The sequence below is a fragment of the Syngnathus typhle genome, linkage group LG5 (genome assembly GCF_033458585.1).
Source record: "Syngnathus typhle isolate RoL2023-S1 ecotype Sweden linkage group LG5, RoL_Styp_1.0, whole genome shotgun sequence".
NCBI lineage: Eukaryota > Metazoa > Chordata > Actinopteri > Syngnathiformes > Syngnathidae > Syngnathus > Syngnathus typhle.
Window position 1 is genome coordinate 17,051,455 of NC_083742.1, and position 25,253 is coordinate 17,076,707.

The window sequence follows — 25,253 nt, forward strand, 5'->3', positions numbered from 1 at the left end:
TTTCAAGGAGAGTGAAGGTGGAGAGGCAGGACTGTTCTGTCGGAGGATGATGACACATTCTTAGTCAAGAACAACAACACTAAGAGGTGGGCTATCCATACACACGTTCTTCTTATTACGTATGACATTTTGTGTCCGTGTGTGTGTGTCTGAGTGTCAGTGTTTATTTAAGGACAAAATCACAATTTCAGACAGTTCCCAAAGGAGCTAAAAGACTTGATTGAGAGATGAAATGAAACCATTGCAAGCAAAGTTACGATTTTGGATTGTTCCTGATTCGGTCAACTACGATTTGGGACTGCCGCTAATGGCAGTACAAGTCTTGTTGGAAGGATGAAAAGGTAATTAAACAATTTTGCGTGAGGATAACTATCATTTAAGACTGTCCCTGAAGGCCACAGCAGAGCTTGATCGGTCGACAGATTGATCGATGCAATGATTAGACATTCAGTTGAGAAAAGTTACAATTTCCGGCCTTCCGTAAATCGAGACTTGTATGGAGAACTGACTGACAACACAAGAATGTTTTCAGACAGCGCCTGAAAGTGACGCAAGACCCGATTTTGATTTAAAATGGGAGTAAAAGATTCATAGTGGAAGGAAATTGACACTTTCAGGCCCCCTTGACCTGACAGTTAGAAGATACCTGTAGCTTAGCAACTTAAGACCTGATTGACAAATCAAACACTAACGGAAAAGCTATTGGATGAGGTAATTCCACTTTAAGGATTGTACCTGAAAGCAAATTTTGACTTCATGAGACACCTTTCTTTGTGTGTCCTGAACTGGCTGGTCCCCAGGATTGCGCCAATGTTTTCCACGGCTCAGCAGATGTTGCAGGACAGCCGCTCCAAGATGAAGCTTCTCCGCTTGCACATCATCAAAGTGGCGCAGGCCCTAAGTGAACAAGACGAGCAAGAAGCAAACACCACAGCGAATCAAGGTCTGCAAGGTCTTGAAAACAGTATGACAAACACATGATATTAACATACGCTGCTCCTAAAATGGTCGGGATAGCAGATGAAATTTTAGGATGAAGCTAACAAGTAGTAAAACCTTTACAGGTGAACGAGCTTCGAACGTCACAGAGCGTCGGGAGTCATTAGCAGGTTGCAACGGAGATAGGGAGTCAAGTGATGTAGCTGATTGAACTTATTGTTACAGTATAAAAAAATAAAATAAATCATATTTCTTCTAAAATTGATTTTTTTTTTTGTCCAAAATCATAAACATGACTTTGGCAATTATGCAAAGTGCTTGACATATTTTTATACTGTTGTCAGGACTTTCAGCGCAGTCGAGATGCGTTCAAGTGCAATACGTATTTATGGCTCATTCTTCAGAGACGTCCAAGGCGGATGTCCGCCTGGCTGAGCTGCGTCATTACACGCAGCGCGAGCACGACGCCCTGCGGCTTGCCGAGGACGTGCTGGCTCAAGTGGACGCCGTGTCCTCACCGGACCATGAAGCTCGCTGGGAGGTACGATGGAGGTGCTCGGAACGGATGGCGGGGATCTTGTGGCCATGACGGGACGTCATCGATGGTGTCTTTTGACGTCAGGCTGAGATGCGGCGCGACTACTCGTCCCAGCGCTTGCGTCTGCTGCGGGCGTCCGTGGAGGCGTGTCTGAGGGACACGGACGATGGGAGCGACGCCCTCTCGGACCCTGGTCCGTGCTCGGCGGCCATCTTATCCAGGCGACCGGCAGCGCTGACAGGTTGGAAAGCATCGAGCATGAAAAAAAAAATGGATTGAAGCTTTATACATCAAACACAGCAATGTCATGAGTTTGATTTTTTTTTGTTTTGTTTTTTATCAGGAAGGTTGGAGGTCAGATTGCTCGGATGTGAAGATTTGATCTCGGCTGCTGATGACACAACTTCTGGTGAGATGATTGATAAATTTTAGTAGAAATATCTTGCTTCATTTTCAGGACCTTTTTATGCACGAAATTTGGACTTCATCATGGATATTTTTACTTCGTCAAATTTTGACTTAATTTGTGTCTGATTGTGAGCCCCCCCCCCCCCCATTATTGATTTCGACAAACGGTGACTGTCGTCTCGCAGAGGCGAGCGCCACCTTGAGGCTAGACGGCAGAGTGGTTGGCAGGACGCGCTGGGTTGCAGCGGGCAGGCTGTCCTGGAATCAGACTTTCTGTCTCACGTTGGAGCGGGTGAGTCCACATAGGATGCTACTTACACACTCTTCACATTTTGTAAAAACAAAACAAAAAAACACGATACGAAATCAAAACTTAAACAAGTTGTCACATTATCTCACTTGTGATTGTTTTTTTTCGAAGGTTTCCATCACATCAATGGTGGAAAGAAAAATAGTTTTTTTACATCTTAAAAACATATCACTTGAAAATAGATGTGTGGACTTTTTATTCACACCATGTATGTACAGGTACTTATTATTGCTCGTTTATTAACATTTGAACTTGGGGTGACGGCACAGTGTCGCGAGTTGGAGGTTGAGGTGTTTTGGCGGGATGGCGGTAAGATGTGCGCCCTGGGCTTCCTGCGCTTGGACCAGCTCCTGGAGCAGCAGAACCAGAGGCAGGAAGACCAAGACAACGGCCAGGCCGCTGCACACGAGTGGCGTTTAGAACCCACAGGCCTCCTCCATGCTCAGGTAAAGTCAGTCTACAACCAGGAACCAGGATCCACTTTACATTTCCATAATTTAATATTTAGTCCACAGAGTGACCTGACTTAATCCACCACTATAATGTTCCAAGTACGTATACGTAGAAGTCATCAAAAGTTCAAAACGCAATGTGAATGACACCGTGTGATATGAACATGACACAAACATACAAATTTGAAATATAATACTTCATACATACTCACCATAAATGCTGATTATTAATCGCATTCACGTGTATCGATTGCAACACGTGTTTTGGTAGTTGGACAATTTTGCTGGTGGCAACCAAGTTCATAACCAAAAGCAGTTGCTCAAGTACGCACTTTGCTCGTTGCCAATATCAGTTGAAGATTTCTGTAAAAACAAAACAAAAAAATAATGACACATCCATGCGATTCACATTTTATCCTATGATAGTCTCCTAGCTTTATGCTAACGCACAATGTAAAACGCCATTGACTGGGTAATGACAATAGCCTTGATGTTGTGGTATTATAATCCTTTCGGCATCAGTTATTTGAATTAAAAAAAAAAAAGAAAAATGCAAGCTACATGTGACATTATGAAAGCTATAATAATATAATGTATTCAATTGAAATGTTATTGGCTGTTTGTGATTACTTGTGCTCAAAGTTCAACTTTGTGGACACGGTGGTGGAGCGACAGCACAAACTACGACGCCAGCAATGCATCTTCACTAAAGAGAGAGGTAAACACACACACAAACACACTCACACACAAGCTCTCGCGTATAGTCATCTGTGTGTGTGTGTGTGTAAAGGTAAGAACTTTCTGCGTGCGGCTCAGCTGAATGTGAACTTTTCCACGTGGGCTCACCTGATGCTGAGCGTGCTTCCCGGTTACGCCTCCTTCACCACTGACTCCGCCCCCCAGCCGTGCAAGTCACAGCCGCCGAGGCCGCCGAGGCCGCCGAGGCCACAGTCCCAACCGCCAAGGTGGTCCTGGCCTCCCCTCAACGTGTGCTGTCACACCTAAAGTCAACGAGCATGTGATTTTGTTTTTCTCTCACCGCTCTCGTTTAGTGGCATGCCAACGAGTCTTTCTGGCCACCACGAGGCGACGCCAGATGACGACGATGCCTCGCCCGGTGATGAAACCTCGGAAACAATTCAGCAACAGACGGTGAGCAATTTTTCAATGTGTGTGTGTCCGGGGAGATCACAGTGACTGAAATAAACGTTTGACATTGTTATTTCATTGATTGATTGGCAGTCGTCCTTCAGCAGGAGAGAAGAAAGCCAAGGACACTCAGCCTCCGCTCTCAAGTACTCGTAACGAACAACATGCATAAGAACACACACTAACGTATTTCACATGGACACACCCACAAACGCACATGGGTAGAAATACAAGAACGCACAAACAGAAACATAGGAAGCTGCACATGAGAACAGGCGCACAAGAACCAACTTGAAGCAGACATGGAAAAAAAAAAACGAGACAAAAACATTGACGCGCAAACATAATGAACAAAATAAATACAGAAGCGCACGGACGCGCACATGCACGACAACAAATGGGATTGTACACAACAACCCACTTGACACACAAGTCGCAACACAATGTACACGTTGTCTTCTGCTTGTTCTGTTTCAGGCTGCGCACGTCGGATCTGCGCTACATTTCTGTGCTGGGCAGAGGTCACTTTGGCAAGGTAGCACGAGCTCAATGTTTGAAAAGGGAACAAGAAAGTACCGCAACCATCTCCATGTGCGCCAGTTTGAACTGTAACTAGTCGTAACTGTTGTCGTCGTAAATGTCGCATCTGTTAAAGTGGTCGTTGTCGCCTAACAGTAACTACAATTGTTGTCGCCGTACCTTTGGAGTTGTCGTAACTCGTGTTGTTTTAGAAGATGTACTTGAAGCTGGGTGACTGCGTTGCCTTCAGGTGCTGCTGGCCGAGATGAAGTCCACGGGGCGCTTGTACGCCGTCAAGGCCTTGAAGAAGAGCGACGTGGTCAGGCGTGACGAGGTGGACAGGTGGGTGGGCAGTCCGGGGCGTTCCCGCGGTCGCGCTTCACCACACCGTCTTTTGCGTGGCCGCCCGTGCAGCCTGATGAGCGAGAAGCGGATCCTGGAGCTGATCAGGACGCTGCGTCACCCTTTCCTGGTGCAGCTGCACGCCTGCTTTCAGACCAGAGAGCACGTCTGCTTCCTCGTGGACTTCCTGCCCGGGGGAGACCTGATGATGCACATACATAACCGAGCCTTCACGCCACAGCAGACCCGGTACAGTGCGTGTACTTTTCACTTCACTCTCGTGCACTTTTACTCAACCCTTACGCAAATAATCAATTTGTTCCTTAGATGATTCATGTCATTTTTCACATACATGCAATGTTCTCGGCGTGTTATTATCAGCATGTTTTTCCAATATCGCTTTGTTACAGCGCCATAGAAATAAACATGAGCTATATCGTATACTTTCTATGGCTTGCAATACTTTTAGTGTCGCTTGATTTGACTTGACTGCGCTGTTGTCATGCAGATTCTACTCGGCCTGCGTGCTGCTGGCGTTGGAGTTCCTCCATGTCAACCACATCATCTATCGGTAAGCCCGAGGCGAGCGTTCTTGGACGCCACCCGTCTGACTGTGTGCGTCGTGTGAACGCAGAGACCTAAAACTGGACAACCTGCTGATGGATGCCGACGGCTTTGTCAAAATGACTGACTTTGGACTTTGTAAAGAAGGTGGCAAGAGCTTCGATTCATCCTCACACTCCTTTCTGCTTGTTATTAATATTATTTTTCTGGTTTTCAGGGATTGGTCACGGGGATCGCACGTCCACCTTCTGCGGAACGCCAGAGTTCCTGGCACCCGAAGTACTGACCGACGACGATTACACACGGGCCATCGACTGGTGGGGGATGGGCGTGCTCATCTACGAGATGCTGGTGGGCGAGGTCAGTTTTGGGGGTCCGAACGTTGAGAAATCGTCCTGTTAGTACGCTGCTCATACAGTTATTAATATATAAAATATTATGATTTCATAGTAACTGTAGTCACTGTAATGTTATTACATAATCATCATTAATGCAATTACAGATGTATGAATTTCGACACTAATAACAGTGTTATTACATCTCACGCAGCTATTATAATAAGGGATTATTACAAGGTCAGATTTTTGACAGAAATAACACGCACTAACCAACCGATCAGATTGTTCTAAAATTATCCCTACATTATGCTCTTAGTATGCATTTTTTTGAGCTATTATAATAAATGTATTACAGAGTTATGCGACAGCAAAGCCAGAAGCTCTTTCAATGAAACAAATCAGATTTCTAGGAAGTTACCGCTTAAGTGCCAATACTACCCTGTTGCCCGAATGTCATGTCACAAACGTTGGCGGGGCTCCAGCAAGCTTGGGCTTAAACTAAGATAATGAAGGGAGCCTAACTATATTTTTGGTCATGGTGTCTCTCCGCAAGTCGCCATTTCTGGGTGAGGATGAGGAGGAAGTGTTTGACAGCATCGTCAACGGCGACGTGACGTATCCGCCCTCGCTTCCGCCAGACGCTGTGGCAATAATTCAGAAGGTAAACACGATTAAAGCGTGTCCAATCGTTACGTGATGTCAGTGATTATGTCTGCTGTAGCTGTTGAAAAGGAACCCGCTGAAGAGGCTCGGCAGCGGAGAGAGAGACGCTAACGAGTTGAAAGGGGAGACATTCTTTGAGGTATTTAAAAATAAATAAAATGACAGACCAAGCTAACATAGCAAGTTATTGTTAGCTGTCTATTGACTACATGCACGCTACAGCGTGGTGTTAAACTTACGTTTGATGGTTTTGACTGCATGGTGACCTCCAGGACGTGGACTGGGATGCCCTCCTAGCCAAGCAAGTGTCGCCGCCCTTCCTGCCGTCCCTGAAGACGTCGGCGGACGTCAGCAACTTCGACAGCGACTTCACACGTCTTCAGCCCGTCTTATCTCCGCCCTCCACGCCCGGCAGCCTCTCGGCCCAGCAGCAAGAGGCCTTTGCCGACTTTGACTTCTGCGCCTTGCACGGTTGACCCTTTTCCCAGGCGACCAAGCGATCCCCAAGCCACTTCCTGTCACCGCTTGACTGTGATGAGTGCCGCCCACTGCCGTGACCGCACAGGATGACTCACATGACTCCTGCATGGTACCTGGTTAGCTTTGTTTCAAAATAGCAATTAAAAAAAGCCATAGAAATGCTAATAGAGCCATACTTGTAGTTCAAGGCTGCAAACTAGAAAGTCATTTAATCATCAGAGTAAACAGCTGACACGCTCAAATTTCAAATATGTCAAATGTCGACATTCCTCGTGATGGTCTCAGTAACACGGGAAGGAACCTAGCTGACTGTTATAAACTGCTATTAATGCTACATGTGTGAATAAACAAATGACTGTAAACGACAACACGACCTCATTGTTTTTTGCCTGTCTTGTCCTCAATCAATTCATACACACACTTACTGCTTGGTCTCTGACTGGCGTGTCTTGTTCATCTACTTCTGGGGCAGCATGGCTCAGCCGTAGAGCCGTCGCCTCCCAACCGCGGCCATTGCGACCATGCCAAAGTGTCTTTGAGTGAGTCACTGAACCCCCGGTTGCTCCCGATGGCATATCATCAGTAGGTTTACAAGGAAGCAGTGTGAAGCACCTTTGAGTACCAAAGGTAGAAAAGCGATCCACAAGTGATCAATCCTGCTGCTCCTGTGTGCTTCCTGTTTGGTTCATCTACTTCCTCCTGGGTTCCGCTAATTCCTGTTTGCTCGATACGGTTCCTGTCGAATTGAACTGCTGACTTCAGTTTTATCAGAATGTGTGTTGGGTTTGAAAATAAGGTTCACCTAACAAGAGGAACCAACTGTGACTTCATCCAGCTGGCCTGAACTACTACTTCCTGTCTGATTGAGCTGGGCGATTCAGGTAGGCCAGAACCTGCACTGTGCTTTCAAATAAAAGTAACAGGGGAACCCTTAGTGTGAGAATCTCGAGTCGTTAAAGTCTTGAGTCCCGGCTCTGGACTTGAGGGCGCTCAAACGGGATTCTGGGGTTTCCTGTGGTACACCTGCTCCCAGGTCACGGCTCCGCACACGCAGAAGAAGTCCCACAAGTTGCAGAGGACGCCGCGGTCGAAGGGGCTGTCGTCATCGCCGCACTCCCTCAGGTATGCGATGCGGTGGCGGGACATAAACTCCCAAGTGGTGCAGTTGATGGCCACCAGGTAGATGTGGCAGCCCAGCAGCACCGACACCACCGCCGAGAACACGCCCACTACGCACAGCGCTGCCAATAGAAAGCCGTTGGTGCGGAACCACGACTCCCAAGTGGGACTGGGAGAAATCCCCGAGCTGGAACACCCCACAAGAGGTACGCATCACTGGCTGACATGCATTTGTGCGATATAGGACTGCAGTTACTAATACGTTAATCTGTCGATTGTTTTTTTCATGAATGTGCGTGCATGAGTGACGTACATAGCGACCCGTAGCGCCCAGAGCAGAGTCAGCAACTGCACCATCAGGTAGAGCACGAACCAGCGGTGATTGCGCTCACCCACGCAATTCTCGATCCACGGGCAGTGGTGGTCGAAGCGACGTACGCAGCGAGAGCACGTTGGACAGTGCTTGGCTCTCATTGGCTGCTGCTCGCAAAACAAACACAAATACAGGAAGTGAAACTTGATTTCAAACGACACTTTTTTTAAAGTTACATCCGCTTAGCTTAAAATGCTACCCTTCACGAGGCTAAGATATGCTATGCAAAGCCAAATTAAGACATTAATTGAAATAATCTTTTTTATAGTTCTATTTGATCTTTATTGGCAATGTTTCTCACCTGAAGCATGCAAAAGCCACAACGCCGCAGACGGCAAGTGGAAGACTGAGGCATCATGGACTCGGTTTCCAGATCTGCAGGCTGCAAATGACACAATTAATTAAATTAACTTTTTATTCACACATGAATAACATCATTAGTGCACCATAAAGTCACCTTGACAATGTCGGTGAGGACAAAGCCAGGGTCCATGAGCGACACGACAAAGTACAACAGCACCGACAACACCACCAGCAGGAAGAACAGCACAGGAACCGTCAGCTCGCCGCGCTCCTCACATTGGCGCAAATCTCAACACAAGAAAAAGTACAGCCCCATTTAACGCAATATTTCATACATTTGTCATTAGTAATCAATCTATTTCATATGGACGCCAAGGAATGACATGTTGGCGAGGGGGGATCATTCATTTGTGGCCACTCGGTTGGTATTGGGGCGCCCAAAATACAAAATAACGTTGATACAATTCCTCGGTCGAAAGAGCAAATCGAGCGCACCTATTCTAGAACCGGTGTCAGAAATAAGGTTGTTTCTTGCAAGGGTGCGCTCCATTTGCTTACCAATACGTCCAAACGGACAGAGGGAAAGCTCAACTTTAAGTATTTCAACCCAATTCGCGCGCATTTAAAAACACTTACCGGTGTTGTGCACAAACAGAATCAGCGTTATGAGCCAGGTCAACACGGTGTGTGTTGCCCGAACCAGGAAACCGGTCCGGAACATGTTTTGAACCATGTTACAAGCTAAAGGTAATCAATTAAATTTGTATGGGTTCTCATTCGTTAGCCACTTAGCTAGCAAGCCAGTTAGCTAACGACAACCCTCGCTTAAAACACCATAAATACAACTGCTAACCTTACGGTAGCTTGTTAGAAACCTTCATTTTTAGCTGGTTCGTTATATAGAAGCTACGTGGAATGAGTAAAAGCGTTAGCACACGTTAAACGCGACATAATTTAGGTGAACGTTATGTTGAAGCATCTACAAGCTTCAGCTTCCGTGTTCTAGTACGGATAGTCGCGCAGGACAAATGTTACGGATGATTTTCTGCTTCTTCTTTCTTGTTTTTAAATGATCGGCAGTTTACCTCCTGATATGTGGGGCATGACTGCCACCTACTGTGTCGAAGGTTATGAAGAGATCTCCACCACTAACTAACTAACTAACTAACTAACTAACTAACTAACTAACTAACTAACTAACTAACTAGACAGAGTACACGCCGTTGATCGTTGTCGTCTCGAAACATTTACTTTTTCAAGCTCATGCGTGTGTGGATGTACAAAATGAAACAAGTCAATGAAAAGTTTAAACAGCCTTGCATAACATTCTAATATTTTTAATATATTTTATTTGTATTGAATTCAGTGATTCTGTCATCTACCACCAGAGGGAGCTTGCGTACCACACTTGGAAAATCACCAAAGCACTATTGCTAGATAACTAGTGCTATTGCTAGTTATATATACTATAACATTGTAATGTATGTTGTAGCAATCTTGCATACACTTTTAGGAACATTCACTTGCAGTTGTTTCATGTCCGTATGCGTACAGTCAAATCGGCCCCGTGAGCGCAACTTTCACCGAGCTTTTTTCTCTTGTGTGTGTTCTCATGTGTTTGACCATGTTGGACTTGTGGGTGAATGTTTTACCACAAACTGAGCAACCAAAAGGTTTTTCTCCTGTGTGCGTTCTCATGTGTGATGCCAGGTGTGGCTTTTGAGAGAATGCTTTACCGCAAACGGAGCAATTGAATGGTTTTTCTCCTGTATGCGTCCTCATGTGCGATGTCAGACTATGTTTTTGAATGAAGGACTGGTCACACACTGAGCAACGAAAGGGTTTTTCTCCCGTGTGTATTCTCATGTGTGATGCCACGCAGGACTTATGAGAGAACGTCTTTGTGCACAAGGTGCAACGAAAGGGTTTTTCCCCAGTGTGCGTTCTTGTGTGTAATACCAAACTACGTTTTTGAATGAATGTTTGACCACAAAGTGGGCAACTGTAAGGTTTCTCTCCTGTGTGTATTTTCACATGTGACACCATGTGTGACTTCTGAGAGAATGTTTTATCACAGAATGAACAACAAAAGGGTTTTTCTCCCGTGTGTGTTTTCATGTGCGGCACCAGTTGCCGCTTCTGAGAGAATGCTTTTCCACAAATTAGGCAGCGAAAGGGTTTTTCACCTGTGTGCGTTCTCATGTGCGCAACCATACTACGCTTCAGAGTAAATCTTTTCTCACAAAGTGAGCAAGAAAAAGCTTTTTCCCCTGTGTGCATTTTCATGTGCGTTGCCATGTGTGACGTTTGAGAGAATGTTTTATCGCACAATGAGCAACAAAAGGGTTTCTCTCCTGTGTGCGTTCTCATGTGTTTTGACATGTTGGACTTATTGGAGAATGTTTTGCCACAAACTGGGCAACAGAAAGGTTTTTCTCCTGTGTGTGTTCGCATGTGTGATACCAGATTTGCCTTTTGAGTGAATGTTTTTGCACAAACGGAACAGGTGAAGGGGTGTTCCCCTGTGTGCGCGGACATGTGTTGCCCCAGTTGACGCATTTGAGAAAACGCTTCACCACAAACTGAACAACTAAAAGGTTTTTCTCCCGTGTGTATCCTCGTGTGTGATAACATGGTTCGCTTCAGTATGAATCGTTTACCACAAATGGAGCAACCAAAAGGCTTTTCTCCTGTGTGAATTTTCATATGTGTGACCATGTGCGACGTTTGGGAGAATTTCTTACCGCACACTGAGCAACTGTAGGGTTTTTCTCCTGTGTGCGTTCTGATGTGTTTTACCATATTGGACTGATTGGAGAACGTTTTACTGCAAACGGAGCAACAGAACGGTTTTTGCCCAGTGAGGATTCTCATGTGTTGTGCCACTTGTGTCTTAAAAGAGAATGTTTTCACACACAAAGGGCAACAGAGATGTTTTTCGTTCATGTGCGATGATGTGTGGCTACCCAGGGTTGATGTGAAGGGTTTGCCACATTCTGAGCAGGTCAAACGTTTTCCAAGTGTTTGCGAAGCTGCTCGATGGTTGGACTGTTTGTCGTCAGCTTCGAAGTTTGCGTCACTCTCCATGTCGTCGCTGTCCGACAGCGGAGCTAAGAGTTTGTACGGCGACGGCCCTCCACAGCAATCTCCCTTTCGACGAGGATGATGACACTTTGCCTGCTTGGGTGGTTCGTCTTTGATGACGGTCGACGGCAACTTGCTGACATCATACGTCTTGTCTTCGTCTTTAATACGCAGTGGTGGCGACTCCTCCGCTTTGCCTTCAACATGAGTTTGCTGTTCCTCGGTTTCTTCCTCTTGAAAGGTGAGCGGCAGTGGATCTTCATCCTCCTTAATGCAAAGCGGCCGAGGATCCTCCTGCTCGAAACTGGAGCGAGGGGCCACTTCTTCATGATGGACAATCAGCTGCTGGATGTCTGCAGGGCACAAGCAAGTGCAATGAGAACACAAACTACACTGCCCAAAAAAGATGCACTGAAGTGGTGGAGTTTTGTTCTCCACGGTAAAACCTTTTGTGATACAAGCTAGAGTAAGTGTTGGAGCGGGCAACGTTCATTCAATATATGTTTCACAAATGAACGCCTCAGGTACAAATAATTGTTTTCTGTTTTACTGGAGGTATTTTGAACGCTTTACGGGATGAACAATGGGGGGTATTGTGGTCATTAAGAATCTCAGTGTGTCCAGTACACCCCCCCCCCCCACCCCAGCACTATCCGATCAATTTCTGTCGCAACATGATGCCAGTAAAAGGCGAAATTAGACAACGTAACTCTCACCAAATACAACACATTAACTTAGCATCTTTTGGCTATCAACTTTATCTATGCAGAGTAAAACTATTTGGAGACCGTCTTTAAGACGTCGGCCGCAGTTGCAGTCCAGTGTTGGTTGGTCAGGGTAAAACTATCCTGAGTTGCTTTTATTTTATTGATATGAATACGTTCAATACTGACAATACCTTTACTCTATTCTTTAATATCCAAAATATCAAATGTATTGTACAAATGGACAGACCTTGGTTGTAGAACGCGATGTGACTCTTGCCAGCAACTTCCAGTTGTTCTTGTTGTCGCTCGTTCTCCTCGCACGAAGCCATTTCTTTGTTGAACACAACGTTTTATTAGTCGCTCCCGTACCAATTATTAAAACTTTTTCATGTTATTTTACCCTCGTTTGATTTGACCGAGTCGCCGTCTCACAACTTCTCTTGTCTTGAAGCCTTGCCAACTTCCGCTTTTTTCTTCTTCGATGGTGTAAACCCGGAAGCAGTGAACGATGTAAAATATGTGACCGCCACCTAGAGGAGGTATTGAAGACGCCTCATCACAAACGACCAGCACGAAAGTATTTTTTTTTAATAAAATAAAAAATAATAAATCAATCCTTACTTTTCATTTATTTCAAAAGCATTTTTATTTGAGTTTGTTTACAAAAAGTTTGTCCTCAATTTTATTTGGACTTGTGTTAATTTTCGTTAAAGAAAATAACCTTTGGATGTTAGAAAAGTGCGGAGAATTTCCATCAGACATTCTTTCTCCTTTGCTTGTGTGGCTTCACTTGGAGTCAAAAACCACAAAGTGCTCAACTAACAGTTGACAACTCCCGCGTGGGTCTTCATGTGCAATTTCATATTTGACTTATCGGCGAAGGTTTTATCGCACAAGGAGCAGCGGAATGGTTTTCCCCCCGTGTGTGTTGTCATGTGTAATTCCATGGTTTGCTTGAGAGTGAAACTTTTTCCACAAATTGAGCAAGGGAAGGGTTTCTCTCCTGTGTGTATTCTCATGTGTGGTATCAGGTTTCGCTTCAGAGTGAAGAGTTTCCCGCACACAGAGCAACAGTAGGGTTTCTCTCCTGTGTGTGTTTTCATGTGTGTTTCCAAATAGTCTTTTCGAGAATACGTTTTTGCGCACGTTGAGCAGCTAAAAGGTTTCCCGGCCATGTGTATTCTTATGTGCGGCGCTAGGTTTTTTTTCAGGGTGAATGTTTGACCACAAATTGAGCAACAAAAGGGTTTTTCCCTCGTGTGCACTCTCATGTGGGAATCCACATGTTCTTTTAGGGCAAATGCCTTCCCGCAAGTGGAGCAACTAAATGGTTTTTCTCCTGTGTGTGTTCTCATGTGTCGAATCATATTTGCCTTTTGGATGAATGTTTTAGCGCAAACCAAGCAAGTGAAAGGGTTCGCCCCTGTGTGTATTCTCGTGTGTGACTCCATTTGGTCTTTTGTAGTGAAGGTTTTACTGCAAAATGAGCAACTGAAGGGTTTTACTCCAGTGTGTGTTCTCATGTGTCTGTAGAAATGCTGCTGAGCAACACTTTTGCCACAAACTGCGCAGGGAAGACGTTTTTTGCTTGTTTGTGACGTTTCCTTGTTGCTAAAATTCGTCTTCTTTCCGGAGCATTTCAACCGCTTGCCTTGGTGGTCTGCGTCGCAAGTCAAAGGTTCTTCCAAGTCGTCACTCTCCGACAGAGGCGCTAACAGGTCGTCCGGTGACGGCCCTCCACGTCCATCGCCACTTGCGCTCTGATGATTAAGCTTCGGCCACTCGGGGGGTTGGTCCACAGAGACGCAGCTCGGTGACAACTTGCTGATGTAAACGGCGTCCTCCTCCTCCTTCACACAGGCGGGCATTGGATCTGTCATTTCCTCTTTCACATGAAAGGACTGTTGATTCTCTTGTTCACCTTTGACGTGAAGGCGCCACGGATCCTCTTCTTCCTCTTTAATATGAAAAAGCTGTGGATCCTCCTGCTCTAAAGCGGAACTTCCTAACCCTTGCGAATGAGGGGCAAGGTCTTCCTGACAAACAATCAGCTGCTGGATATCTGCAAGACACAAACATGTCAGCTGCGTGAATACCACCACTGCCATAACATCCCACTCGGTCATTGTGTGACATAGTCAACTTTGAGAGAGAAGAACTCAACCGAAATGGATCTTTTTTTTTTTTTTAGGCCGATTCTGATATTTGGTCGAATCAAATTCCAATAACTGACAAAAAAAACAACATGTATTAAGCTCTTTCAGCTTTATGGTGTAGATGATGCCATTCATTCAAATCAAGCGAGAGTCATTGTATTTGGAAATCGCAAATAAAGTCAAGTCAAAGTACAGAAAGAAGGGTTTAACAGAAAAGTATGGAAGTAATAAAACTATAACATTAGTCGCAAGTGCAACATTAAGCAGAAGACCGGTGTGCGTGTTGACAGACCTTGCATGTACAACACGATGCCATTCTCGTCATCAGCTTCCGACTGTTTTCGTTGTAGCGCCATTGTTCTGATAAACAATCGAAACATATTATTCGACTCGCGTGCAAATGAGTTCGTTGTGGTATCTTCATTTAGTTTTACGTTCAATTTCACCTGGTCTCTGTCGCGCTGTCTCAAAGGCCGTGCAGAAAACATTGACAGCAGTCCAACTACTTCCGTACTTTCTTCTTCTGTGGTGGTTGCAGCGGTAGTAAAGAAGGTACATGGTTGCCCTCTTGCGTTGGCATTGAAGGTGGCTCAAATGAGAGACCAGGAAAAGAGCTTCACCGAGGCCACAAATAAAATCTTTATTGCAAATCATGTGAATCCAAAAGGGATGAGGAAATGTCATCTCCTGGAAATTGGTGACTATTGAAAAATACACCAAGTACACAATTGACATCTGTATTTATTTCCCAATCACTGCATCGTTTTATATTGTTGGAATCAAAACATTTTCTTGTCTGTTGTGTGTCAGCATATGTGCAGTCAAGCTGTACTTGTAACAAAATTGTTTACTGCAAATTGAGCAGGCGAAAGGTTTCTCTCCAGTGTGCGTCCTCGAGTGTCTGTTCAAATCGGACTTATTAGCAAAGCTCTTGTCGCAATCGGAGCAACCGAAGGGTTTTCCTCCCGTGTGCGTCCTCATGTGTTTCTTCAGGTAGGTTTTGATGGAAAAGCTTTTATCGCAAACAGAGCAAGTAAAATGTTTTTGTCCCGTGTGCGCTAATGTGTGTGCAAGCAGCGAGGCCCTTACTGCGAATGTGTCTCCGCAAATTGCGCAACTGAAAGGTTTGACTCCCGCGTGGGATCTTGTGTGTCTGTTTAAATCAGACTTATTAGTAAAGCTTTTCTCACAAGCGGAGCAACTGAAGGGTTTTTCTCCCGTGTGTGTTCTCATGTGTTTGTTCAAGTAGGTCTTGATGGAAAAGCTTTTGTCACAAACGGAGCATGTGAAAGGTTTTTCTCCCGTGTGTGTTCTCAAGTGTTCGACCATGTTGATCTGCTGCGTGAACGCTTTCGCGCAAACTGTGCACCGGAACGGCTTTTCTCCTCTGTGTGTTGTCCGCGTGTGTCGAGTCATATCTGACTTTTTAATAAACCTTTGTCCGCAAACGGAGCAACAAAAAGGTCTTTCTCTCATGTGTTTCTGTGCATTCAAAAGAGTCTCATGTAAAAACGTTTCTCCACAGAGTGCGCCGGCAAAATCTTCCTGACCCCTGCAATGTCTCCTGCGTGTTGGACTACTTGTCTTGTTCAGGGTTGTCTCTTTTTCAGAGTGTTGGTTGTCCCCTGAGCAGTCAGCGTCGCTCTTCAAATGCTCTTGCCCGCTGACGCTGTGTGACTGCGGAGCTGCGAGCGTGCCAGGTGGTGCTCCTCCAAGCTGCGAGTGATCTCCGTCCTCTTCAATCTTCACAACGATGACCGTCAGCGGCAGCTCGTTCACGTCAAGCTCCTCCTCTTCCTCTTTGACGTGAGCAGTCTGCACTTCCTCTTGTTCCTCTGTGACAAGGGATGACCGAGAAGGCTCCAAGCCGGAGCTTTCCTTTTGAGTCTGCGGAGGAAGCTGTTCATGTTGAGCTATTAGCTGCTGCACATCTGTAAGACACAAACAGCACGATTCAAGGTGAGTTCAACACAGAAAGATCATCTGGATAACTTGGAGGCCGATTCCTCCCTTCCAACCAGAGTCAGCAAAGACTCGACTGTCTGAAGGTGATCCTTGTAAGAGCTGTACGTCACTTAAAACGTTCCCCTGAACATCAACATCACAACAAAGAATTCTGGGATTCACACTGGGAACTGTTAAGTCGTTATTTTTTGGAAGTAACACCACATATCAATACCGTATCTGGACGGTGGGTCGTAACCGGAACACGTGAACATCAAACATGGAACGTACCATCACTTTGCATGTGCATCACAACCGGAGCCAGGAAAACGGCGTCCTGCGGTCGCTCGAACTTATTTGTCCCTCGACAAAGTGTCTTCTCGGACGACGTCATTTTCCTTTTCAATTTTCAGTCTGTCGTTTCGGTGTTCTCTTCAACACAACTTTAACCTCGCGCTGTAGTTCTCATCGAGGGCAACGTCTGAACCTTACCTTGGGTTCTGCGGATGGACTTCCGCCTTTTTCGACAATGAGGCTGGTTTTACGGCTGCCGAACATCCATTGCGATGACGTCGTACGGCTACCATCTTGTGACAAAAATCAACGACGCAGTGGGAAATTAATCCAACAGACTGCAATTCGCACACCCCAAAATCTATTTTAAACAAGATAAATTGTAGAGGTGGAACTTCATTAAGATGTCATTAATTGGAGGCTTTTTAAGACCCGACACGTGGGCCGGAATGAATTAAAAATATGACTAAACTAACAAATAGACAAAACAATCTTTAATAAACACACAAAATACAAAAGGGCAACTATTTGCAGTTGCATTTCAAAGTTCCAAATTCAAGAATGCTGTAATCAAGGTTTTCAAAGACCCAACTGACCATTAACAAAAAAACTTTACACTCAAGTCTGATTAAGGTCAACAACAAGAAAAAATTATTCATTAAGTTAAAGATACTTCACTTTAAAAAAGAAAAAAAAGAAACAATTTACATTGAAAATGCTTTTTTTTTTTTTTTTTAAACAAATGGCTGTACAACCAAAAATTGTGAGAAAAATGCTAAAAAGTTTGTTCTCCATTGTGTTTCCTTACGTGCGATTTCAATGTACTCTTATAAGCAAAGCTTTTACCGCAAAGCGAGCAGGTGAAAGGTTTCTCACCGGCATGCGTCAGCACGTGCGATCTTAAACCGTTCTTATAACAAAAGTTTTTGCCGCAAACTGAGCAGGTGAAGAGTTTTTCTCCCGTGTGCGTCTGCATGTGGGAATTTAAAGTCTCCTTGTACGTAAAACTTTGAGCGCAAACAGAGCAAGTGAAGGGCTTTTCCCCCGTATGTGTCCTCATGTGTCTCGTCACACAATGCTTATATGAGAAGCTTTCGCCGCAAACGGAACAAGCGAAGGGTTTTTCCCCCGTGTGCGTCGCTGTGTGCGCCACCAACGAGATCTTGTGGGCAAACTTTTCACCGCAAACGGAGCAAGCGAAAGGTTTTTCCCCCGTGTGCGTTCTCATGTGTCGACTCAAATGGTCTTTGATATAATAGATTTTGCCGCATACTGAGCAAGTGAAAGGATTTTCTAGCGTGTGCGTTACCTTGTGTACAATCAAAGAGACCTTTAGGGAAAAGCTTTTGCCGCAAACGGAGCAGCGAAACGTTTTCTCTCTCGTGTGGGTTCTCATGTGTCTATTCTGATAAGCCTTGGTGAAGCTTTTGCCACAAACAGAGCAGGTGAAACGATCTTCGGCCGTGGGAGGCCTCACGTCCTTCCGGGAGCCTTTCAAGCATTTATCGTCACCTTGGTTGTCTGCACAGATCCTCAAAGCTTTTTGGGGCTGCGCCAGCTGAGCCGGGAGCTCGTCTACAGGCGAGCCTGCACGTCGCTCTCCACTTGGACCGTGAAAGCCAAGCCGCGAGCCCGCGGGCGGGTGGTCGTCGTCGTCCTCGCTCTTCACCACAACGATGCTTAGCGGCAGCTCACTGACGTCCACCTCGTCCTCTTTGATGTTGGGGGGCTGTGGGCACTCCTGTGCTGAACTGGAGCCCCCCACTTGCGGCCAGAGAAGAACTTCCTCTGGGCGACCCATCAGCTGTTGGATGTCTGCAGGACACAAGGCAGATGTCATTTTGGGCACCGATCAAATCAAAAGGTTCTTTTGACATTTCTTGCAGTGATCATTGATCCATTTTGTACAGGTTGTTAAATTAAGTATTGTAAGAAATGAGTGTTAGCCCCACACCGACACTTTGGGGGTGTTCAAAGTGGAAAACATCGTATATGTATGACCTGTTCCGCATTTACGATATAATCAATATCGGGTCACTCTAGGTGTTTTCTTTCTGGAATTTGAACAGACAGACTTTCACCTTGCATGTGCAACACGATGGGCGCCAAGATAATGTCGTCGTCCTGTCGTAGTCGCTCGATCTTCTGGCTCGCGCGACTAATTTGCTTCTCGTGCGACGCCATCGTTCTTTCAGACAGTCCAAATGTTCTAATTTCCACGCGTGCACAAAACCCAGCTCGCTTTTTATCTCTCGACGACCCGGTTACCCGAAATGTATACGGAACTTGTCGGGCACCAAGAAATCACACTGCGCGTGCGCGAAATTAGCGACGGCCATTGAAGAAGAAAGGGGCTTAAATTGGTCAGGCAAGAAAGACGAAGTGCGTCGTCCAAATTCTGGACGTGTGGTTACTGAAAGAAAATATACAAGAGTTGAGAAGAGAGAAACTAACTGGAATGTTAGCGTCGAAAAAGATGGCGACGGACCGTGAGCAACTTTGTCGAGTAATCGACAACGAGCGACAACATGTGGACCCCCTTCACGAGCGACGTGAGAAAATCCCCAAAATTTCAATCATCATGCATAATGTGTTTATAATATTATTCGATCGCTCTTCCGTGCGAAATCGCCTGATGAACGAACACAACAAAACAAAGACAGCCATTTTGATTTTACAATTGGCCAATCGAATAACGACCTGGACGTCACGTGACGGTGTCTTTCATTTTGGAGGGTGTTTACTTATCGAGCCTATCTATTTCATTTGTTTGTTTTACAGAATTCACTTATTGTGAAAATTTGATTGTACTTTTGCCGTTATTCAAGGTGATTTCCATCCAAAACAAAACAAGAATTACCTCCACATTGCCATTCATGCGAAACACAGCATAATATATCATATTTAATTTGTTTGTGTTACTTGTGGTCTACAGGTGGGCAGCCGAAAGTTCCACCTGATCCACCGAGGCCGAGCTCCTGTTTGGAGCAACAGCATCCACAGCCACCCCACCTTAAAGAGGAAGAGGGGGAGACACAGAACCTTCACTTTAAAGCGGAAGAAGAGGAGGTTGATATCAGCCAGTTGCCACTGACAGTCATCATTGTGAAGAGTGAAGACATCAAAGACGAAGAAGTTCTTCTCCACAGTCCAAGTGAAGCAGAACCAGCAGCACACTACCTCTTAGCTCATCGCAAAGACACAGACGGGTCATTGAGGAGCGACATTGATCGTAACGGTGATGACAAACGCTCAAAATACTGCAATGAGGAAAAAAACCCCGATCAAACGCGTAGAAGGCGTCCCTTACGTAAAAAACGTTTTAGCTGTTCAGTTTGCGGCAAAACGTTTCCTTATGAGAGTACTTGGAATGAACACATGCAGACGCACACAGGAGTGAAACCTTTCAGCTGCTCAATCTGTGGGGAAGGTTTTGCTCGAAAAGGAAATATGAACGTACACATGAGAAAACACACGGGCGACAATCCTTTCAGCTGCACAGTGTGCGGTGATAAATTTGCCCGCAAGGTCAATCTCATTGCACACACAGCAACACACACGGGGGAAAAACCTTTCACTTGCTCAGTGTGTGGTGAAAGGTTTTCTTATGAGTACAATGTAAATACACACATGAAAACACACACGGGAGAAAAACCCTTTGTTTGCTCCGTCTGTGGTAAACGGTTCCTTAAAAAGTCCGTTATGGTGAAGCATATGAGAACCCACACAGGCGAAAAACCCTTTAGTTGCTCAATTTGCAGCGAATGCTTTTCTTATAAGCACAGTTTGAATGTGCATATGAGAACACACTCGGGGGAAAAACTCTTTAGTTGCTCAGTTTGTGGTAAAAGATTCTCTCAGAAGCAAAACATGATCCAACACATGAGAATACACACGGGTGATAAACCTTTCACTTGCTCAGTGTGTGGTGAAAGTTTTTCTTATAAACACAGTTTGAAATCACACGTGCTGAACCACACGGGAGGAAAAGCCTTCACTTGCTCTGTTTGTAGTAAAAGCTTTTCTAACAAGTACGATTTGAATGTACACACGAGAACACATACTGGTGAGAAACCTTTTAGTTGCTCAGTTTGCGGCAAAAATTTCACTGTAAAGCAAAATATGATGAGACACACAAGAACACACTCGGGAGAAAAACCTTTTGCATGCTCACTTTGTGATAAAAGCTTTTCCAGTAAGTCTGATATGAACAGACATGAGAACACACACAAAAGGAAAGTTGTGGCGCTTGTGTAAAAAGCACATGTGTGAAAACATGGTTGGAACTCAATTGCACTAAAATACTAGAGGGGGGGGGGGGGTAATCTGAATTTTCATAAAGTCACCTGAGACCAAATTGAGTCTGGAAAGGCGATAATGATTGAAAATCTGGTCACCCCTTTTGTCCTTTACAATAAAGACGAAACCCATCCTGACCTGTGGTGTCTCTTCTTACTCGACTCTCAATCGCCATTGTTTTTAATACCACCACAAGATGGCGATTGGTGCGTGTGTGTCTTTATACACATATATAAATGCTAAATGGGGTGATAGCATTAAAATTTGGATTGCAACTAAATTATTCATCCCACACTTGATGCAGAAAGAAAGAAAAGCCACAAGAGCTCGTTTGTGAAAAGAATCTGAGCGATAGCAACCCAACATTTGAGCGGTCCTTTATTGAACTATCTCTTTGCAATCCTACAAGAATCTACAGCAGGGAAAGTGAATACAAAACATTCCAATAATTGAAAGGAATGTAAACAAAAGGTTTGTCATTGAATTTGTGGGCTTGATTACCAAACTGGTTTCTTTCCAGGTTCGAGTACTGATTCTACTTCAGTAAAATTAATGAGGGCATACAATGACATAAAATAGCCTTTTGGACAATTGTGCATATTTAAAAACAAGTTTAAAAACAAAATTACCCCTTTTATCACGTTAGGCAATCTTCAAAAAACATTTTGCTTTAGTAGTTTAATGCAGGGCTGCAACTAACATTGTTTTTCACAACAAATGATTTACCCCAATTAATTCATATAGTGAAAAAACATTTCTTTTTAAATTTCCATCCGCTTCTTGAAAAACAGAACATTGCTTCAAATTGACAGCAGCAGAAATGAACAATAAAAAACGATCCAGTTTGGTCTGTAGGATCTGTGAATTTTCTGGGGCGGAAAATGTTGTTTACCAAAGTAAAAACTAGTTTTATTTTGAAAAGACAAACAAATATCTCTTTCCATTTGCTTTCATGAAGTATGAGAGTAATGAATCTATTTCTTGTTGAGAGACTAAATTGAACAATTGTGTTAAACAAGGTCTTCAAACAATCGATTGATCATCAAAACACGTGTTGGTTGGTTTGATAATCAATTATCGGTGGTCGCTGATTAATTGTTGCACCTCTGCTTCAATGCTATTGAAACAACACATTGCTACAACTTTGCTATCCAAGTCACCTCAAAAAAAAAAAAAGAACAAAAGATAGTAAATGTAAAAAACACATTGTCTGTCTCAGACTAAGAACCACAAATCAATCATGTGCCAACAACAACAATCAATTCTCTTCACAAAGGGTAATCATTTTATATGTAAACTCAAAAAGTTCAAAAATGGTCTTTGTTGTACAAAAAGAACTCACACATCTCTCTTGCTATTCATTTGAGTGGACTTTAAGGGGTTAAATAAGTAACCTCAAAATTTGAGTCATTCCTTTAGTTGGCCCAATTTGGGTTATATTTCAGCCGACTGTTTTTGGAGTGCTGATTTGACAGACTAAGGAATAGAAAGTACATATATCAGAAAAGTAAAAGATGAAAGGACGACTGAAAAATAGATTCTCAAGGAAAGTAGTCGTACAAATAATCCAAGTAAAAAGCAGAGTGATTGCGTATTTGTAATTTGATACTACACACCACTGATCATTTAAATCATCATAAAAATGACGTTACAGTCTGTGAATCATCAAAACATCTGGAAAAAAATGAAAAACCTCCCGAGAAAGAAAAGATTTTGGCACCAACGGGAATGTACGTTTATTCTTTGTGCGTCTGCATGTGTGCGTTCAAGTTTTGCTTGAAAGCAAATTTTTTACCGCAATCTGAGCAGCTGAAGGGTTTTTCTCCCGTGTGTGTTCTCATGTGGACGTTCAGATTTCTTTTGCTCGTGAATCTTTTGGCGCAAAGGGAACAAGTGAAGGGTTTCTCTTCTGTGTGCCCCCGCATGTGTGCAATCAAGCTGTGCTTGGAAGTCACACTTTTACCGCAAACGGAGCAAATGAAAGGTTTTTCCCCAGTGTGCTTCCTCATGTGTCTCACCATATATTGTTTTTGAGTGAAGCTTTCCCCACATTCTGAGCAACTGAAGGGTTTTTCTCCAGTGTGCGTCCACGCGTGCACGTTCAAATGCTGCTTTGAGGCAAAACTTTTCCCGCACACTGAACAAGCGCAGCGTTTTTCTCCTGTGTGTCTTCTCACGTGTTTGAGCATATATTGTTTTTGAGTGAAGCTTTCGCCGCAAACGGAGCAGGTGAAAGGTTTTTCTCCCGTGTGCGTCGCTGTGTGCGCACTCAGCGAGGCCTCCTGAGCGTATTGTTGTCCGCAAATGGAGCAACTAAAGCGTTTCTCTGCGTGCGTTTGCATATGTTCATTCAAACTGTGCTTGTAAGAAAGGCTTTTGCCACAAACTGGGCAAGTAAAAGGTTGTTCTCCCGTGTGAGTTCTCACGTGTGCGTTAAAAGTCGGCCTATACGTAAAACTTTCTCCACAAACTGAGCAACTGAAGGGTTTTTCTCCCGTGTGCCTTTTCATGTGTGCATTTAACGTCTGCTTGTAGGTGAAGCTTTCGCCGCAAACGGAGCAGGTGAAAGGTTTTTCTCCCGTGTGTTTCCGCATGTGGGCCTTCAAACTTTTTTTGTAAGAAAAACTCTCACGGCAAACCGGGCAACTGATCAGACTTTCCCCAGTGTGTGTCTGCATGTGTATGCTCAAACTCCGCTTGTACGAATAGCTTTCGCCGCAAACGGAGCAGGTGAAAGGTTTCTCTCCGGTGTGCGTGGCTGTATGTGCAACCAAAGAGATCTTTTTGGCAAACGCTTCACTGCAGACGGAGCAACCGTAAGGTTTTTCTCCCGTGTGTGTCCTCATGTGAACCATCATATTTTTTCTTTTAGCGAATCTTTTTCCACAAACCGAGCACGCAAAACGTTTCTCGTCCGTGTGTGTCGCCGTGTGCACAATCAAGGATCCTTTTTGCGCAAAGGCGTCGCCGCAAACCGAACAATGAAAAGTTGGTTTCTCGCCTGTGTGCGCTCTCATGTGTCTCACCATATTTGACTTGCAAGCAAATGTTTTACTACAAACGGTACAGCTGAAGGGTTTTTCTCCCGTGTGCGTTCTCATGTGCTCCTTCACGCTGTACTTACAAGAGAAGCTTTTACCACAAAGTGAGCAGGTCAAATGATCTTTTGCGGCGCTCCCCAAGCGTTTCTCGTCATCTGCTGCGCTCCTCGAGGGTTTTTCCGTGTCGCCTCCATGCGAAGGCGGAGCTAAGGGCTCGTCGGCGGGTGGTCCCTCGTCCCCGCTCGGACTGCGTCCACGAGGCCGCGACCACTCCACTCCCTCGTCTTCAGTCTTCACGACGACGACGTTGAGTGACAATTCGCTCACATCCACCTCTTCCTCTTCCTCTTTCACACGACATGGGGTCAGATCCTCGTCTTCTTCTTTCACACGGCGGGGCTCCGGATGCTCTTCCTGCCGATCAGTCGGTGGCTGGACGTCTACAAGATGCAAGCAAAACAAGCAATTTGAGCGTCACCTCATGAGGTGTGCTGTTGATCCCGCCCCAATCGACGCCTGTTGTAATGGAAAAGCAACGGAGGCTAGCTTGTGCAACCTGCAATGGAAAAGAGACTTCATTCTGTTCATAAGTGAGGACCCTGACGAGTGTGATCTTTGACCTCCTCCAAGTGTAATGAGCCCTGGGACATCTTTTCTTTGATATGTTAGGACACGTTGAGTAATACATATTTTGATTGTTTGTGAAAAGTGTTAAAGTGCGGCTTACACCACGTGTTGCTTAAGTTATGCGTATACACGTGTATTTTTCGTACGTGTGTAGGTACACTAAAGGTTTACTTATATATGATAAAGGTACGTCTTCCTCGGTAACTTTTCTAACATGTACACTGGGCTGAATGATGTCATGTATTGCCGCTTTTTATTTTTTCTTGTTCAATGTAATCTGTTCAAGTGGGTAGCCAAACCTCGACTCTGCAGCGCGGCATCGGAGGCCGACAAAATGGCGTCCGGTCGTCGGGCTTGCTCTTCCTTCTCCTCTCTCGCTCGACAAAGATGCTCCTCACGGGACGCCATCATTCCAAACTAACCCGAGTATTTATTTAGTAACTATGTCATGTTTTATTCGAGTGAGCCACACAAGCAGGCGAACTGAACGTCGCTGCTTTGACGCTTGAACGCCCACCAAAATACTTCCGCCTTTTCTTCTTCGACGGTGTCTTTACGGCAATCATAACGTCCGAAGTAATACGCGGCGGCCCCTTTCGGCGAC

At 44.8% G+C, this 25,253-nt stretch overlaps 6 protein-coding genes across 10 annotated transcripts; 1 reads left to right on the top strand and 5 right to left on the bottom strand.

Moving 5' to 3' along the window:
- Positions 1 to 1,327: 1,327 nt before the first annotated feature.
- LOC133154045 (serine/threonine-protein kinase N2-like) lies at positions 1,328 to 6,817 on the top strand. Its single transcript, XM_061278431.1, has 17 exons — positions 1,328 to 1,480; positions 1,562 to 1,718; positions 1,821 to 1,886; positions 2,071 to 2,177; positions 2,465 to 2,641; positions 3,290 to 3,365; positions 3,438 to 3,612; positions 3,700 to 3,799; positions 3,890 to 3,942; positions 4,274 to 4,331; positions 4,566 to 4,906; positions 5,166 to 5,228; positions 5,292 to 5,368; positions 5,439 to 5,581; positions 6,113 to 6,220; positions 6,281 to 6,361; positions 6,495 to 6,817. The coding sequence occupies exons 1-17, from the start codon at positions 1,328 to 1,330 to the stop codon at positions 6,696 to 6,698; spliced, it is 2,139 nt and encodes a 712-aa protein (XP_061134415.1). The 3' UTR covers positions 6,699 to 6,817.
- A 61-nt stretch (positions 6,818 to 6,878) lies between these two features.
- Positions 6,879 to 9,527, bottom strand: zdhhc12b (zinc finger DHHC-type palmitoyltransferase 12b). The gene is made up of 5 exons (XM_061279262.1): positions 9,134 to 9,527; positions 8,652 to 8,785; positions 8,496 to 8,576; positions 8,135 to 8,301; positions 6,879 to 8,008 (listed from the first exon to the last, which is right to left on the bottom strand). The coding sequence occupies exons 1-5, from the start codon at positions 9,228 to 9,230 to the stop codon at positions 7,693 to 7,695; spliced, it is 795 nt and encodes a 264-aa protein (XP_061135246.1). The 5' UTR covers positions 9,231 to 9,527; the 3' UTR covers positions 6,879 to 7,692.
- Positions 9,528 to 9,817: 290 nt separating this feature from the next.
- On the bottom strand, positions 9,818 to 12,776 carry LOC133154406 (gastrula zinc finger protein XlCGF57.1-like). The gene is made up of 3 exons (XM_061279107.1): positions 12,689 to 12,776; positions 12,536 to 12,619; positions 9,818 to 11,934 (listed from the first exon to the last, which is right to left on the bottom strand). The coding sequence occupies exons 2-3, from the start codon at positions 12,615 to 12,617 to the stop codon at positions 10,052 to 10,054; spliced, it is 1,965 nt and encodes a 654-aa protein (XP_061135091.1). The 5' UTR covers positions 12,618 to 12,619; positions 12,689 to 12,776; the 3' UTR covers positions 9,818 to 10,051.
- A 159-nt stretch (positions 12,777 to 12,935) lies between these two features.
- LOC133154445 (gastrula zinc finger protein XlCGF52.1-like) lies at positions 12,936 to 14,963 on the bottom strand. The gene is made up of 3 exons (XM_061279197.1): positions 14,891 to 14,963; positions 14,737 to 14,804; positions 12,936 to 14,350 (listed from the first exon to the last, which is right to left on the bottom strand). Exons 2-3 carry the CDS (start codon positions 14,798 to 14,800, stop codon positions 13,107 to 13,109), a joined length of 1,308 nt encoding a protein of 435 aa, XP_061135181.1. The 5' UTR covers positions 14,801 to 14,804; positions 14,891 to 14,963; the 3' UTR covers positions 12,936 to 13,106.
- Positions 14,964 to 15,059: 96 nt separating this feature from the next.
- LOC133154448 (gastrula zinc finger protein XlCGF52.1-like) lies at positions 15,060 to 16,899 on the bottom strand. Its single transcript, XM_061279201.1, has 2 exons — positions 16,680 to 16,899; positions 15,060 to 16,375 (listed from the first exon to the last, which is right to left on the bottom strand). The coding sequence occupies exons 1-2, from the start codon at positions 16,780 to 16,782 to the stop codon at positions 15,210 to 15,212; spliced, it is 1,269 nt and encodes a 422-aa protein (XP_061135185.1). The 5' UTR covers positions 16,783 to 16,899; the 3' UTR covers positions 15,060 to 15,209.
- A 262-nt stretch (positions 16,900 to 17,161) lies between these two features.
- LOC133154409 (gastrula zinc finger protein XlCGF57.1-like) lies at positions 17,162 to 25,208 on the bottom strand. Of its 5 annotated transcripts, XM_061279113.1 has the most exons (4): positions 24,949 to 24,964; positions 24,356 to 24,462; positions 19,605 to 19,694; positions 17,162 to 18,497 (listed from the first exon to the last, which is right to left on the bottom strand). In XM_061279113.1, exon 4 carries the CDS (start codon positions 18,481 to 18,483, stop codon positions 17,458 to 17,460), a length of 1,026 nt encoding a protein of 341 aa, XP_061135097.1. In that variant the 5' UTR covers positions 18,484 to 18,497; positions 19,605 to 19,694; positions 24,356 to 24,462; positions 24,949 to 24,964; the 3' UTR covers positions 17,162 to 17,457. The 5 variants fall into 5 exon arrangements, with proteins under 5 accessions (XP_061135097.1, XP_061135098.1, XP_061135096.1 ...); XM_061279114.1 differs by lacking the exons at positions 24,356 to 24,462; positions 24,949 to 24,964 and adding an exon at positions 24,106 to 24,246; XM_061279115.1 differs by lacking the exon at positions 17,162 to 18,497 and having other exon boundaries at positions 19,599 to 19,694; positions 24,106 to 24,462; positions 24,949 to 25,208.
- Between the last annotated feature and the right edge of the window lie 45 nt (positions 25,209 to 25,253).

Excerpts from the sequence above, each read along its gene's own strand:
- LOC133154445 (XM_061279197.1), bottom strand. The coding sequence starts at position 14,800 with ATGGCGCTACAACGAAAACAGTCGGAAGCTGATGACGAGAATGGCATC. Across the intron at positions 14,351-14,736 it reads CATCGTGTTGTACATGCAAG|ATATCCAGCAGCTGATTGTT; the intron begins GTCTGTCAACAC and ends TGTGTCTTGCAG.
- LOC133154045 (XM_061278431.1), top strand. The coding sequence starts at position 1,328 with ATGGCTCATTCTTCAGAGACGTCCAAGGCGGATGTCCGCCTGGCTGAG. Across the intron at positions 1,719-1,820 it reads GCGACCGGCAGCGCTGACAG|GAAGGTTGGAGGTCAGATTG; the intron begins GTTGGAAAGCAT and ends GTTTTTTATCAG. Across the intron at positions 3,366-3,437 it reads CATCTTCACTAAAGAGAGAG|GTAAGAACTTTCTGCGTGCG; the intron begins GTAAACACACAC and ends GTGTGTGTAAAG.
- LOC133154409 (XM_061279111.1), bottom strand. The coding sequence starts at position 25,060 with ATGATGGCGTCCCGTGAGGAGCATCTTTGTCGAGCGAGAGAGGAGAAG. Across the intron at positions 24,463-24,948 it reads TGCCGCGCTGCAGAGTCGAG|ACGTCCAGCCACCGACTGAT; the intron begins GTTTGGCTACCC and ends TGCATCTTGTAG.
- zdhhc12b (XM_061279262.1), bottom strand. The coding sequence starts at position 9,230 with ATGGTTCAAAACATGTTCCGGACCGGTTTCCTGGTTCGGGCAACACAC. Across the intron at positions 8,577-8,651 it reads TCCTCACCGACATTGTCAAG|CCTGCAGATCTGGAAACCGA; the intron begins GTGACTTTATGG and ends TGTCATTTGCAG. Across the intron at positions 8,302-8,495 it reads GTGGCTTTTGCATGCTTCAG|CAGCCAATGAGAGCCAAGCA; the intron begins GTGAGAAACATT and ends TTTTGCGAGCAG.
- LOC133154406 (XM_061279107.1), bottom strand. The coding sequence starts at position 12,617 with ATGGCTTCGTGCGAGGAGAACGAGCGACAACAAGAACAACTGGAAGTT. Across the intron at positions 11,935-12,535 it reads CATCGCGTTCTACAACCAAG|ACATCCAGCAGCTGATTGTC; the intron begins GTCTGTCCATTT and ends TGTGCCCTGCAG.
- LOC133154448 (XM_061279201.1), bottom strand. The coding sequence starts at position 16,782 with ATGACGTCGTCCGAGAAGACACTTTGTCGAGGGACAAATAAGTTCGAG. Across the intron at positions 16,376-16,679 it reads GATGCACATGCAAAGTGATG|ATGTGCAGCAGCTAATAGCT; the intron begins GTACGTTCCATG and ends TGTGTCTTACAG.